Source organism: Pimephales promelas, chromosome 21 (assembly GCF_988280905.1).
Source record: "Pimephales promelas chromosome 21, fPimPro1.hap1.1, whole genome shotgun sequence".
NCBI classification, from domain to species: Eukaryota; Metazoa; Chordata; class Actinopteri; order Cypriniformes; family Leuciscidae; genus Pimephales; species Pimephales promelas.
Window position 1 is genome coordinate 503,001 of NC_142789.1, and position 16,638 is coordinate 519,638.

General features: G+C 40.6%; 1 protein-coding gene across 4 annotated transcripts in view; it reads right to left on the reverse strand.

Annotated features, from left to right (window-relative positions):
* ptprga (protein tyrosine phosphatase receptor type Ga) overlaps positions 1–16,638 on the reverse strand; it is a 281,085-nt gene that overhangs the window by 16,273 nt on the left and 248,174 nt on the right. For 3 of the 4 annotated variants that reach the window (XM_039656230.2, XM_039656229.2, XM_039656231.2), the window contains 2 exons: positions 11,628–11,719; positions 4,373–4,464 (listed from right to left, as the gene is read on the reverse strand). In XM_039656230.2, the coding sequence (XP_039512164.2) occupies positions 4,373–4,464; positions 11,628–11,719 (184 nt within the window). Of the gene's footprint in view, positions 1–4,372; positions 4,465–11,627; positions 11,720–12,569; positions 12,610–16,638 lie in introns of all 4 variants that reach the window. The other variant, XM_089125112.1, reaches the window with a different exon arrangement.

Below are 16,638 nucleotides of genomic sequence, written 5' to 3' on the forward strand. Positions count from 1 at the left end.
TGTGTTATTCATATATAAAATATTTATATTTATATAATATAGATTATGTATATATATATATACACATATACAGAATTTATATATATATATATATATATATATACATAATTTAAGTGCAAATAATTATTAAATATATACATGCATGTGTGTGTATTTATATATACAAAATAATTATAAAACATGCACGTATATATTTAAGAAAATGTGTTATTCATATATAAAATATTTATATTTATATACATGTATTTATATATATATATATATATAAACAGAATTTAAGTGCAAATAATTCTTAAATATATACATGCATGCATAGGTATTTATATATACAAAATAATTATATACAGCACACACAAATATATTATGTAAACACAGACTTTTATTTTGGATGCGATTAATCACAATTAATTTTTGCAGAGCCCTAGTATATATACAGTAAATAATAGTAATAATAATAATATAATAATACCAAAACAGGAACAAAAAAAAAAAAGAATAAAAATAAAAATTTGTTTGAGAAGGAGCAGGCAGAAGCAATTAGCTTATTTAAACCTGCCCCTATTTAACAAAAAATAATAATATTACCAAACAAATAAAAACGCAGTTCCAGCACACATTTACTCATTCATCAGATACTTAACATGTGACACAGTGATTCATCTAATCGAGTCCATGTGGTTCAACACATTAATACGACATGAACCAACAAGTCAACAAATACTTTTTGAACAGTATATAAATTGTTTTTATAATTGGCTTTTACAGTTTGCTTACACGTGCCGTACGATTACTGTGCCTTTACACAGATTGTGTGTAGTTTGCAGGGATGGTGTCCATGAGTTCAGCACTGCTGTTCACAGATTTCTCAATAAACACACACCAACAGTGTATGAACAACAAAAACACTGAGATGTTGAAGTGACGTGCCAGAAAACAGGAATTGTCTGCGTGTGTATTGGTTTGTGTTTCGTTTGCAGGGTGTGTGTGGACACGGTCGTTTAAAACCACAAGAACTGCCCGGGGCTGTTTTCAATGACACACACACACACACACACACACACACACACACACACACACACCTGTGTGGTTTCTGGTTACTAACTCCCGCTCACATTCGGAGAAGAGCTGCTCTCAGGATAAAGTCAGCATGTATGTGAAGATGGTCCATCAGTTCTGGTCATGTGACCTGTGATGTCATCTGATGGTTTTACGAGAGGTGTCAGCATGAACAACACATCAACTAACCCGTTTACTTCCTCAAGTGAAAAGTATTCGAAAAGAAAACAGTTACATTGGGAAGTGAGTGGATGATGAAAAGTGTGCTTTTAAGTAAACCACAAAGCCTGCTGGGAAACGAGGCGGTGAGCTAGACGAGGAGAACATCCCAATGGTTAACATGAAGAGAACATCAACACAGAAGTTTGTGTTTATTGACCAAATGTCACAATTCAGTGTCAGGAAATTATCTTAGTAAATATCAAATATCTATTGATTATTTGATGTCTGTGAATTTCAAAAACTCTAGAATGGGTTAAAGTCATTTTTATTTGGAATAATTGAATCTGGTGCCGAGGGGTTGTATGCATGTTCTCGGAAATCTTACATCTAATGAACACATTCAATCTTAAATATTAATTCAATCCTCCAAATTATGATGATGTGCTTGGGTTATTTCTATTAATTAAGCAAAAGATCAAAACAAGACATTGTTTGTATAGTTTTGATTATTAACGTCCATCAATCCATCTTCCGTTTATTAACATTATAATGCACCTTGGAACTAAACGATGATTTGCTATTTCCTATTCCATAACACTGACCAGAATAAAGTTAAGTAGTTTTTTGTTGCTAAGACATTTGAAAGTACAACAGCAGTCTAAAATAATCTCTAAATAGCAATTGGGCTGTGCAGTTGTTAGGCTATTATATTATTTGGTCATTTTACCTCAGTAAAAATATCAATTAAATGTGATGTATGTGATTTTCTTTTTTGAACATTTTTTCAAAATCATTTGAAATCCTATTCCTGAGCCACTTACAGCCACCGAGTGAAGCGCTGAAATGAAAATTGAGCAATTTAATCGTCTGTGTAGCGAGCAGGACTCGACAAACTCCAGCCAATCATTTCCAAGACCACCGAGAATCATTGGACAGCCAGTGTGTCAATCAAACGGTCGTACCATCCCCCCTCCCCCATACGCGCGCGCGTGTCCCCTTCTCAGTGCGCACACTCAACGCTTGTGACCCAGTCGCAGTACGTGTAAGTCGCCCAGAGAGAGAGAGAGAGTGCGATCTCGCACATCGGCCGTTTTGCAGATGCATGATGGTCTTCTTATGGGTGGAGTCAAGGCCAGCGTTGGAGGAAAGAAGGTACGAGCTCTGCCGGCCGTTTTGCAAATCCCATATAATAACATCTTAAAAGAGTTGATATTATCATAAAAGAGGTTGAGGAACCAATCACATTTTTTGGAATAGACAAAAATGATTTTATGTTGCCTTTAAAGAGCATTAAAGCTACATAAATAACACAAAACTGCAATAAAACTACAGGACTCTGTCTTCCTCTCTCTGGTGTTCTCCATTCACTCAGCTGAATGCCAAGCTTCTCCAAGTGTCCTCTTGCTTTTTTCCCTTTGAGTCAGTCCATCTAAACCCCTCATGCCCGGGCCGCATATAATCCCTGTGCCTGTCCAGGCCAATCCCCCCCGTCCCCCGTCCCCCCTGTTCCCATGATCACTGCAAGTGCTCCTTGTTTCGGCCCCAGTTGCACAAAGCCACTTGTCAGGGGCCTCGGGGCTCCGTCCAAAGGGGGTTTGGCTCAGCTGTCCTCTGCTGGAGTAGTGGAGGCGAGAGAGAGGGGTCAGGAACCACAGAGGAGTTCATTGAGGGGAAACCGCACCAGAAACCCCCAGGAACCGCTTCCCCATGTCCATCAAGCCCACATGAGCGCAGGCACACACTCTCTGAGGAACAAAGGGGCCAAGTGAGGCCCTCAGAGGAGCCCTAGTGGCCCACACACCTCCTCCACTCATTCTCTTCTCCAAACCAGGGAAAGACCTACTCTCAAACTAAATGCAAAGATTTTCCTTTCCATTTTTACAAACACAACAGACACACCGAGTTCTGGACTGGCAACTGGACTTACTAACGGGTGTGCGGAGAAAACAACATCAATTATCATTAATTAAACTAATATATTTAGAAAAATGAAGGTGCTTAAAAACAAAACATGCTTTTAATTTAATTTAAACTTCCAAAATGAATTATTAAATATATAATTGTTTTAATTTTTAATGTTCTAAATATAAGATTACATTTGAACTAAACTACTTCGAGTTTTCCAACCTACCAAAGCAAGCTATTAATAATTAAATTAAATTAAGCTTAGTTAAGTTAAGTAACTTCCAAAATTAACTATTAAATTTATATTTGTTTACATTTTTTTATGTTTTAAATATAAGATTAACTTTGAACTAAACTAATTAAAATTAGCCAGCCCACATCTGTATAATTTATACATAAAGAAATGATGTTACAAATAAAAATTTAAATAAATTTAAATAATTTAAATGAAGTATTTTTGCCCCACATAATCTTAATATTTATTATAAAATAAAATGAAATGATAGAATAAATAAATCATAAGCAGGTAGTGTTTGTGGTGCACACTTCCAACTGAAGACGGGCTCAGATTGTTTCGCTGAACTGCTGATATTTAAATCATTCATGATTGGTGAAACAATCCATTTTGTCTACGACCGCAAACATTTGTCAACGCATCCGAGTACAAATGTACTAATGTGTGCACGGCCAAAGCTAGACCTCCAGAACATCAGGATCTTCCAGAATCCTGATCCACAGAGGACACAATAAACCCAACATGTGTGTGTGTGTGTGACCTGCAGCGATCATCGGTTGCCAAAGATTTGAAATCATTCATTGATATTCACCTGAAAGCACCAGCAGACGCTGTGGCCCAAGACTCAATGGTTAACTAATTACCAGTCATCCTGGTACAAACCGCCATCGCATTAGTCAGACAGAATGTTGTGTAGTTTTCTGGCTTCTGCGTCGCACTAACACACACACACACACACACACACAGCAGAGAGAGTCCAAACTCAGTGTGAAAAAGATGCCAGCGTTCAGATGGCCTAATTCATTCTCACACAGGCTGAGTTGGACTGGCCTGTCCTGCCAGAAACCAACATCTGCGGAGGATCCCGGCCCAGCTGTTCTCAGACCTGTCAGCAGGAGCACTGCAGCGAGGCCGAGGAGGAGCCACACGAGACGCCACCTCTGCTTACTGAAGTCTGAGTCGTGGAGACGGGACACTCTTGGAAATGTGTGTGTGTGTGTGTGTAGATCTTACCTCAAAATCTTCCGAGAAGCCGTGTTGGTTGTTTGAGTAGAGTTCAGACACATGCTTGATAAACTGTTTCACTGGGATGGCCTCCATATCATCTGAAACAGACACAAAACAGAGATGCATTTTTGCTTCTGTTGTCTAATAAGTGAAGTCAGTGTGCCGGCTTAAAATATGCAATAATTGTTTTGGATAAAACATCAGAAAAAAAGATAAATAAAAATGATTTACCAATAAATACAATGATTAATATAATTGTTATTCAATATTTTATTCAATTATATACAATTTTCAATTTTTTTTTAGATATTTTCAAATATTTTGCCATAGGTAATATTATCAAAAATATTATTTTATAGTCATAGTCATAGTTTTGATACAACAGATTTGACTATAAATTCTGGGAGCAATAATAGCATAGAAGCGTCTCCAGTGCCGGTGGATTGATCCTTCTTAACGGCAGCACCCGTGCTTTATATGGTTTACATGATGATAAGATAATCAACAACTCAATGTGTTTACTGTTCAACATCAGTCACGGTGAAACACCAACCAAACCTGAGCGGTTCACACGCCCCACACGTACAACAAGCCAACAAACTGTCACGAGTCTAAATACACACGGATAACGACAAAAATAAACACACACACACCCATATCAGGGTAAACCCTAATTTAACTCAAATCAAGACAGAAAAAAAGCCTGTAATCATTTCAATTTAATTTGGTTAAAACAAAGTTACAAGTAAAATGTATAATTATAGTTAAAACCAGGGGTCAGAGGAGAACGGGCCGACTGATTCAAGCTGATAGAAGAGCAACTTTGACTGAAATAACCACTCGTTACAACCGAGGTATGCAGCAAAGACACAACACACACAACCTTGAACAGCAGAAGACCCCACCGGGTACCACTCATCTCCACTACACATAGGAGAAAGAGGCCACAATCTGCAAGAGCTCACCAAAACTGGACAGTTGAAGACTGGAGAAATGTTGCCTGGATTTCTGTTGAGATCAAGCGTGCCGCACAAGCCCTCAAAAGTGAAGCCAAAACGTCTCGATCGCCCCCCAGTGGCCGGTCCTAGTATAGCTCATAACCCCCGCCTCCCCATGGTATTCAATGGGACGCGAGACCAACTAAACAATTAAATTACACTTCACATATCCTTTTTCAAAAGATAGTTTCCGTCATTTACTGTAGTTTCTATCACGTTGATGTAATTTCAAGTGTTCGTTTTTAAAATAAGTTTGTTTTTAGTTAGTTATGTGATGATAAAAACGGTGCTCTGACATCATGATTGACAGGTTCTCTGCGAGGTAGTCACTGAAGCGCCAGCGGACTTTTTACTTTTTTTAATAATGTTGATTATGTGGTTAGTAGTTGTATTTACCTTATTTTAACGAGGTTCTGCAATCAGCGGACATCATTGCATCATTGGACACTTAATGAAAGTGCGGGGCGTGTGCTTGCGTTTGATTCAGCGGGAATGAGGGCGCGGCCTTGATTTCGCGGCTTTACTTCCTGCGCATGACCGGTCCCGAAACACGCAAGTTCAAGATGTCAGCGTAATATCGAGACACTGGCGGCTTCGGTTCTCTCTGATGGAAAAGAGCGAAGGGGCGTCGTCCATCTTTTTTTTACAGTCATGCCTTGTTCCCACTGTGCAGGCTGGTGGTGGTGGTGTAATGGTGTGGGGATGTTTTCTTGGCACACTTTAGGCTTGAACTATCGCTTTAACACTAATAGAGGTGGTTCACACACCTTCTGTCTTTTTCCGAAAGTGTCTACAGCTGAATACTGCTAACAAACGAATTTTGGCATCCACTGACGCCAGAAACAAACTGGGAGATTCAGCCAGAAACTGAAGGCTGTATTTAGCAGGAAAGCGTCCATGTTTGAAAGGACAGTGAACTCGAAGCGCCATCTGAGCCGGAGCCAGCGGAGAGAGAGAGGCTGCTGTCCACACTAAATGGATCTTTGTAAATACCGAGGCCAGGCCTCGCCAAGCTGGAACACAGACGCCTAAATTGGATTGAGGGCACTGTGCCACTGTTATTGTGAGCCGTGCCACCTCACAACAATGACAATCGGGTCCAATGAAGTGCTTATGGGAAAGCCTGAGCAAATCAATGGCTCTCGTTGCATTAAGATCTGGGTAACCCGGACCTGGGCCTTCAGACCCGGAAAAATCACACACTGTCCACTTCTGTTGCACGCTATGCTCTAACTAATTATCTACCCACACACACACACACACACACGGCTCCTAACCTTAATTGGCCAATGTGTATGCATGTAAAAGTGTGAACATGCAGAGGGACCAGATAAACAACAGGGACTCTCAAAACATCTACTGTTTCTATTTTCAACAAACCCTTCAATGTAGCTCACACTCGTCCAATCCAGCTTACAGTAAACATGACAAGACCATTTCAGAAAACCTTTCCTTAACAACAGGAACTCCATTCCAAAAGTGTCATGAGTTCAGCAGCTACACCTGTACGACCTTTATCACCCACTATAGCCGTATCGGCGGATATATGTCCATTTAAACATCAGTGATCATTATCGGCCCGGTCAGAAAATAAGGTGTTGCGAGTGGTTGCTAGGATATTAATAGGGAGTCGTGGATGGTTGCCAGGGTCTGTTGATAAGGTGTTGCGAGAGGTTGCTAGGATATTAATAGGGAGTCGTGGATGGTTGCCAGGGTCTGTTGATAAGGTGTTGCGAGTGGTTGCTAGGATATTAATAGGGAGTCGTGGATGGTTGCCAGGGTCTGTTGATAAGGTGTTGCGAGAGGTTGCTAGGACATTAATAGGGAGTCATGGATGGTTGCCAGGGTGTGTTGATTTGGTGTTGCGAGTGGTTGCTAGGACATTAATAGGGAGTCGTTGGTGGTTTCCAGGCTGTTGATATGGTGTTGCGAGTGGTTGCTAGGACATTAATAGGGAGTCGTTGGTGGTTTCCAGGCTGTTGATATGGTGTTGCGAGTGGTTGCTAGGACATTAATAGGGAGTCATGGATGGTTGCCAGGGTCTGTTGATAAGGTGTTGCGAGTGGTTGCTAGGATATTAATTGGGAGTCGTGGATGGTTGCCAGAGTCTGTTGATAAGGTGTTGCGAGTGGTTGCTAGGACATTAATAGGGAGTCATGGATGGTTGCCAGGGTGTGTTGATTTGGTGTTGCGAGTGGTTGCTAGGACATTAATAGGGAGTCGTTGGTGGTTTCCAGGCTGTTGATATGGTGTTGCGAGTGGTTGCTAGGACATTAATAGGGAGTCATGGATGGTTGCCAGGGTCTGTTGATAAGGTGTTGCGAGTGGTTGCTAGGATATTAATTGGGAGTCGTGGATGGTTGCCAGGGTCTGTTGATAAGGTGTTGAGAGTGGTTGCTAGGACATTAATAGGGAGACGTGGATGGTTGCCAGGGTGTGTTGATTTGGTGTTGCGAGTGGTTGCTAGGACATTAATAGGGAGTCGTTGGTGGTTTCCAGGCTGTTGATATGGTGTTGCGAGTGGTTGCTAGGACATTAATAGGGAGTCATGGATGGTTGCCAGGGTCTGTTGATAAGGTGTTGCGAGTGGTTGCTAGGATATTAATTGGGAGTCGTGGATGGTTGCCAGGGTCTGTTGATAAGGTGTTGAGAGTGGTTGCTAGGACATTAATAGGGAGTCGTGGATGGTTGCCAGGGTCTGTTGATAAGGTGTTGCGAGTGGTTGCTAGGAAATGAATAGGGTGTTGTGGATGGTTGCCAGGGTCTGTTGATAAGGTGTTGCGAGTGGTTGCTAGGAGATTAATAGGGAGTCATTGGTGGTTGCCAGGGTCTGTTGATAAGGTATTACGAGTGGTTGCTAGGACATTAATAGGGTGTTGTGGATGGTTGCCAGGGTCTGTTGATAAGGTGTTGCGAGTGGTTGCTAGGACATTAATCGGGAGTCATGCATGGTTGCTAGTGTTAATTTTACCAGCCATTTTTAAATTTAGTTTCAGTTTTAGTCCAGTTTCAGCATCGCTTGTTAGTTTTTATCACATTTAGTCGACATCATCCCATTTTTATTTAGTCTAGTTTTAGTCGACTATAAGTCGAGATTTTTAGTCTTTATTTTAGTCCAAGAAAACATAATTTTATTCGTTTAGTTTTAGTCAAAATAAACTGTCAACATTTTAGTCTAGTTTTAGTCAGGACATCATTTTAACCTTTTACTTTGTTGTCAGCAGATAATATTAAACATTTCCTAAAATTATTTCACATTTCAACATTTTCTTTCATCTTTTTGATAAAAAACACAATTTTAAGGAACACATGCAGACATGGAAGATGTACTGACAATATTTTCATATTTATTTTGAACATTGTTAAGGTTCAAAGACACAAACACAAATGCTTGCATTAAAACAAATAAAATACACCTGACAAAGGAAACAAATAAATAAAATAAAGTGTATTATGAACTTAACACAAGTGCAGGCTGTTTAAAGCTAGTTCACATAGAATAAAAAAATAAATAGATTTGAGGTCAATGTTGTGAAAAAAAAAAAAAAAACTCCAACTGATACAACAAAAGTGCTTTCCTGCCAGCTAGTTCACATGGTATATAAAGGTACAGTATTTAAGGTGAAACAAGGCATAGCTTGCTAGAACGTATGAAATCTTTTTAAAGCGTCTGTCTGCTTTAATCAAATTTAACTGAAACTATAGTTGCCCGGTCAGTATAACATATCTAAGTTAGCATAAATTTAACTTCACATACAATTCTATCAACAAGTGGCTACGGTCGCTACGTGCTAAGAAGCTAACGTAACATACCCAGCCTGGATACTAAATGCTATGAAAGTTAGCCATCATTAGTTAGTTTATCATTGTAACAAAATGTGTCCACATATCACGTCTCTTCTTTCTCCCGAGCCCCGTGCAAAGCATGTTTACTTTTAACCTGTCGCCGCCGCCTCACCGTGAATCCAGCTCCTGTCTGCTCCGTGTTGTGTAGGCTACTCTGACTGACTGTGCCCGCCCGCTCCAGGTTTGAAAGTGGGTGTGTGGCGGAAGAGCTGACGAGGAGGCGGAGGAGGAGACAGTATTTGACAAAACCATATCATATAATAATATGTAATTTTCGTCTCGTCTTTGTTCGTGAACTAAAATGTCCATAGATTTTAGCCCAGTCTTTATTTACCGAACTGCATTTTCGTCTCGTCTTTATTAGTCTACGAAAATTATTTCTGATTTACTCCTAGTTATTGTTTATTAGTGGGGATTTTAGTCTCGTCTCGTCTAGTTTTCGTTCGGTGAAAAATGTGCTTTGACGAAAATATTTTCGTTTAGTTTTCGTTAACGAAATTAACACTAATGGTTGCCAGGGTCTGTTGATAAGGTGTTGCGAGTGGTTGCTAGGACATTAATAGGGAGTCATGGATGGTTGCCAGGGTGTGTTGATTTGGTGTTGTGAGTGGTTGCTAGGAAATTAATAAGGAGTCGTGTGGATGGTTTCCAGGCTGTCGATAAGGTGTTGTGAGTGGTTGCTAGGACATTAATAGGGAGTCGTGGATGGTTGCTAGGGTCTGTTGATAAGGTGTTGCGAGTGGTTGCTAGGAGATTAATAAGGAGTCGTGGATGGTTTCCAGGCTGTCAATAAGGTGTTGCGAGTGGTTGCTAGGACATTAATAGGGAGTCGTGGATGGTTGCCAGGGTGTGTTGATTTGGTGTTGTGAGTGGTTGCTAGGACATTAATAGGGAGTCATTGATGGTTGCCAGGGTGTGTTGATTTGGTGTTGTGAGTGGTTGCTAGGACATTAATAGGGAGTCATGGATGGTTGCCAGGGTGTGTTGATTTGGTGTTGTGAGTGGTTGCTAGGACATTAATAGGGAGTCATGGATGGTTGCCAGGGTGTGTTGATTTGGTGTTGCGAGTGGTTGCTAGGACATTAATAGGGAGTCGTGGATGGTTGCCAGGGTGTGTTGATTTGGTGTTGTGAGTGGTTGCTAGGACATTAATAGGGAGTCGTGGATGGTTGCCAGGGTGTGTTGATTTGGTGTTGTGAGTGGTTGCTAGGACATTAATAGGGAGTCATGGATGGTTGCCAGGGTGTGTTGATTTGGTGTTGTGAGTGGTTGCTAGGACATTAATAGGGAGTCATGGATGGTTGCCAGGGTGTGTTGATTTGGTGTTGTGAGTGGTTGCTAGGACATTAATAGGGAGTCGTGGATGGTTGCCAGGGTGTGTTGATTTGGTGTTGTGAGTGGTTGCTAGGACATTAATAGGGAGTCATGGATGGTTGCCAGGGTGTGTTGATTTGGTGTTGTGAGTGGTTGCTAGGACATTAATAGGGAGTCATGGATGGTTGCCAGGGTGTGTTGATTTGGTGTTGTGAGTGGTTGCTAGGACATTAATAGGGAGTCGTGGATGGTTGCCAGGGTGTGTTGATTTGGTGTTGTGAGTGGTTGCTAGGACATTAATAGGGAGTCGTGGATGGTTGCCAAGGTGTGTTGATTTGGTGTTGTGAGTGGTTGCTAGGACATTAATAGGGAATAAGCACGTTTGTTGGCGTTTGTCTGTGTGGAGTGAATTGGCCTTTAGGCAGTGCTAGTGTGTTCTGGGTGGTTGTTTACTGACCCAAGTCAAATGTTATGATATAATTATCATAAGTACATATAGCTTTATTACCCATTTTATTGACCACCAGATGAACACTTAGAATAGAAAGTCAAAGGATTTGACGTATGATTCTCCAACACATAGTGTGAGAGGAAGTCTACTATTTAGTAGGCTAAGAGTTTATTCAAATGGTAAGTACCATTCAGTATAAGAAAGAGAAAATATTGATGACATCAACCTCAAGGTGGCCCTATGCCCAGCACCTCATGCTTTTGAACACAGCTGGTTTACTCCGTTTCCCAGAAGCTGAAAACATCATTATAGCCACTTCATGTCAAAATCAATGCAGAAATTGATTTTTAGATTCCACACTAATCGCACAGAATAACAGTCTGTGGAGAACACCGAGATCAGGTCTATTCCACACACACACACACACACACACACACACACACACACACACACACACACACTAAGACGACAGACACAGTTAGTTCAATCTTAGCACTCTTAAAAATCGTATGTAATCCAAACCTTTTACCTATAATGCAACAGGTAAGCAACAAAGACAATGTTTGTTTCATCATATTGATCACATCAAAGCGCCTGTAATTCTTCCGTATGTATCTTTAGGCTGATCTGAGATCTGTTAGATGACACGTACCTGGGATGGGGATGACGGGGATGCTCTCATTGGGCACGACTCTGGGCGAGTTACTGTCCTCAACGTAGAAATGAGCCGTCTGGAAACACCTCCTGTGGACGAGAGACGAGAGGAGAGATGGTCAGGTGACGTGATGTTCCCAGGAGGAGGAGTGCTTTAGGTGACAATCCCCACCAGAGTAAACACAGTCTGTTGGGTACGTATGACAGGATCAAGATGAACTTTGAACCCTCTTTTCAAAGAACAAATCAAACGCTCACAGCAGATTAGAGCCCCACACTTCCTCAAGACACACACACACACACACTCATGTGTTTACAGTACAAGCTTATACAGTATATACTACACTGAAATGCAAAAGAAGTCATTTTTTAGTCATACTTTATGTATTTATATTAAAGTGAACATTCTGCTAAACTTCCTTTTCTGTGTTCCATGAAAGTCTGAATGATAAAGAGATTAAACAAAAAACTATTCCTCATATATAGACACACATATTTAAAGTCATAGTTATTGGCTAACCCAAACTCTCCACATAAAAAAAACCCATTTAACTTTGAGTTATGAATTAAATTAATAAATGAATGACTGTAAATAAATGCATTATAATACTGTCTATTAATTTTGACAACTTTTTTACTCCCAAAATCCATGTGAAACATTTTCTATACACGTGTTTAAGCTAAACGTCTATATCCGTCTGTATGAAGTCCATTTAGAAGCAAACGCCACAGACTGTCAGGACAGATTACTGGCAGTGTTTCAGGTCCGACAGACGTAAACTGGTTTTACCTCTTTCTTTCACATTGCAAGAGAACAGATAAGCAGGTACAAAACTAAATCCACATCCAGCAAAAGTAAACAAACAGAAAGAGAAAGCCCACACGAGACGGCTGTTGTAAAGTTACAGAAACTGGAGGTTGTGGACGCCGTCTGTCCTACCTGTACTTGATGCACAGCAGAGAACATAAGCTGTTCATCCCTGCAGAGAACGAGGGATTTCAGGAGCGGAGAGAGACTGCATGCTGCCGCTGAGCAAACACAGCCGTGTGTGTGTGTGTGTGTGTGTGTGTGTGTGAGAGAGAGAGAGGGGGTGGAGAGAGGCGCATCACATGCACACGAGCTAGAGCTGCTGGGGTCAGGCGTGAACAGTTCACTGATCCCAGATCTGTCCACAACTGATCTGATAAACCACAGACACACACACACACACACACACACCCTTCCAGATGGACACTCCTTTATGTCCAACTCCATTCTTCTATTGAACTCCTAACTCTTCTTTCTGTCTAAGACAATGAAGGATACCACAAACATCTAGCTCACAATCGAATTCGAGTCAATTCTTAACTCTTAATCTCCCCAAAAATAAAAGCACAATAAAATTAGTTCAGACAACTCATCCTGTGAAGCCGTGCAATAACTGTGTGATATTTTTTATCAAATTTTTATACTATTATTATTTTTTTTTTCATATAAAATTTGGTTTAATTTTGTTATGTGCTTTTATTTTGTTGATTACTATTTACATGTATTTTTATTTTAGTTTTAGTCTGCATTTAGTTTTACTGCTTTAACTTATAAGTTCCGTTTAGTTTAAGTTTCTGTAATATTTCTCTAAACTTGATTTTTATTTTAGCTTCATTTCAATAAACAGAAATGTTTTTAATAGTTTTAGTTAATGATAATAACCCTGGTGTGAATAACAAACCGATATTTTACTGAAACCTGATCAGACGCGTTTGGATATGCTAAAATGAGTGTGTTGTGAAAGGTGTTTCCTCACAGAAAGTTATAATATGGCCAACATTTTATGGTGTTTTTTGTCTAATTTGGAGCTTGATGTCTCTGTCAGTGAGGGGGAAGGCTCAGCATGGACATTCTATAAAATCTCTTACATTTTTGTTCCAATTATGAAAGTTATACACTTTATGATTCATTGACAGCTCACAATGCTTAATAAAAGTTATACACTTTATGAACAATATAGAAATAAACTGACAGAACATCTATTTCTGTGTGAATTATTCCTTAAAGCTGAAATTACAATGTGAAAACCAACTCTACACTGCCAGAAGACACACACACACACACTTCAACCAGTCCAACTGGACATTGCGTCAGAGGCTTGTGTTGTATTTTGTGGTGTAAATGTGATTTGAAATGAATAATCACATTGTCTCTCATGAAACTGTTCTCAGGACTGCAGTTTCAGTGTGTGTGTGTGTGTGTGTGTGTGTGTGTGTGCTGTAGATCATGAGGTTTCATCAGATCCTCATCGACGTCTCTATAGACAATCACTCCCCGCGGATCACAGATAAAAGCGCAACGGAAACTGACACACACTTCATTTCTGATGTTTGCAAGCATGTAAAATAATTCAAGATATATTATGACATTTTGCTTCAAATAATGTATATTATTTTCTTGTATATTATGTATATTATGTATATAAGTTTGATACCAACTTTTGATGAAGACATTGCTTTATCAGTGGAAATGACTGTGTCTGACACGCCCACAGGAAGTGCCACATCCTAGTTAATGTTTCCAGGTGGACTTCAGACAACACACACACACACACACACACACTGATATAAATGAATAATAATGATTTTCGATAGTTTTAAATAACAATAACAATATTGATTCTACCAAAAGTCAATTGCAAAATAAAGCCTGTTTGTCTGTAAATCATGTCCATTCAATGACTAACTGATCTGATACAATTACATCTTTCTTTAGATTAGAATTGGATTAGGTATTGATAATCAGATTGTAATGAACTCAATGTACAAAATCGGAGAACAGCTCTAGCCTCCACACACACACACACACACACACACACACACACATGTGAAAAGACAGTCTGCTAAATGAATAAATGTAAATATGTGGAGCATATGGTTAGACATACATATACGCATGTACACCTGCATGAGACTCAGACACACACACACACACACACACACACACACACTGACAGAAGGTAAGGATATCTGATCTGATATACTGAGACATTAGCGTGTAGTGCTGAGGGTAATCTCAGTCAGTCTACTGAGCAGATTACACTCAAAGACCCTCACACACACACACACACACACACACACACACACACACACACACACACACACACACACACACACACACACACACACACAACAGGGAAGTTTCTGTTCTAATACCTTCCCAATATCCTTTGGATCTGACCAAACAGAAACATCATCAAATTAAAGCTGCAAGCAGCGATGGGCGGGCCCTCGCACCTGTAGCACGTCGGGGTCTGAGGCGGCCGCGTTTCATTTTCTGCAGCTCAGCCAGTGCGGCTGTGCATTTGCCACACTGCTTCGTTAAAGGCCACTTCCTGTTGCCAGCAGGTGGCGCTATGACTGTGGGTGAATGTCGGCATGTAGATTTGATCAGGGCGGGACTCTTGTCAAATGTGTTAAATTTCGTGCAGATCTGGGCATTTACAGCCAAGTTACTACAACTTCCTGTTTCATGGCGAATCATCGACGCCACGGACACGCCCATCGACGAAAACGCGCAGATAGCACAACTTTTCATCGTCAATGCCTTTAGAAGGCACAGCAGAAATTTGAAGGCGATCCGACTAAAGCCCTAGGAGGAGTTAGTTAAAGTAGGTAATGAGTAAATCATCCAAAAATGGCGGTAAAATTAGAAATGGCTGACTTCCTGTTGAGTTTAGGGCATCGCTCCAAGAGACTTTTCTGTGCGTCTGGACATGGTAGATGTACCACAGAAATTTCGTACATGTCGGTCAAACATGCGACGGGGGCTGCTTCGTTAAATGTCACTTCCTCTTGCCACTAGGTGGCGCTATGAATGTGGGTGAATGTCGGCATGTAGATTTGTTCAGGGCGGGACTCTTGTCAAATGTGTAAAATTTCGTGTAGATCTGGGCATTTACAGCCAAGTTACTACAACTTCCTGTTTCATGGCGAATCATCGACGCCACGGACACGCCCATCGACGAAAACGCGCAGATAGCACAACTTTACATCGTCAATGCCTTTTGAAGGCACAGCAGAAATTTGAAGTCGATCCGACTAAATCCCTAGGAGGAGTTCGTTAAAGTACGGAGTGTGTAAATCGTCCCAAATCGGTCGCCAAATTCAAAATGGCGGACTTCCTGTCGAGTATAGGGTATGGGTTCTTGAGGCTTTTTTGTGCGTCTTGATATGATACACGTCCCCACCAAATTTCGTGCATGTAGGTTGAACGTGGACGAGGGGCTAATTTTTTCCAATTTTCTAGGTGGCGCTAGCGTGCCATTTTGCCCCGCCCATCCGCGAAACCCACAAAATACGAAATTTTTCACCAGTCCTGACATGCGTGCCAAATTTGGTGAGTTTTTGAGCATGTTGCGGCCCCGAAAATGGCACTTACTTTGCAGAAAAAAAAAAAAAAAAAAATAACCCTAACAGTTTCAATAGGGTCCTCGCACTGTTAGTGCTCGGGCCCTAATAACACTTCATGTCTATGTTTTCTAGTGTGTGTGTGTGTGTGTGTGTGTGTGTGTGTGTGTGTGTGTGTGTGTTAGTTATAGTCCCCTTGATCAAGGCTACGACTGCTGTGACAGATGTGTGTTCTCTGTGGAGAGATTTTGGGCTTGGTCAAGTGTGTTTGCATGGATGTGTGTGTGTGTTATCATGCAGTATCTGGCGATGGACAGGATTTGACCCCCTGTGACTGCATGACCCTTGAGCACCAGAGGAGGGAGCAGTCGGCCACTTCGGGCCCAGGGCGGAGAGCCCACACCAAATTAATAATTTTCTTACCGTTTGAAGATTTTCAGGTCATTTAGAAGATTAATACTTTTATTGATAAAGGATGCATTACATTGATCAAAAGAATTATATTTCAAGTAGTAATTTCTGAAGGATGTGAACCTAGAGACTGGAGTAATGATGCTGAAAATCCAGCTTTAAGTTACAGAAATAAATTACATTCAAAATTATATTGAAATAGGAAGTTTCAAATGTTTTAC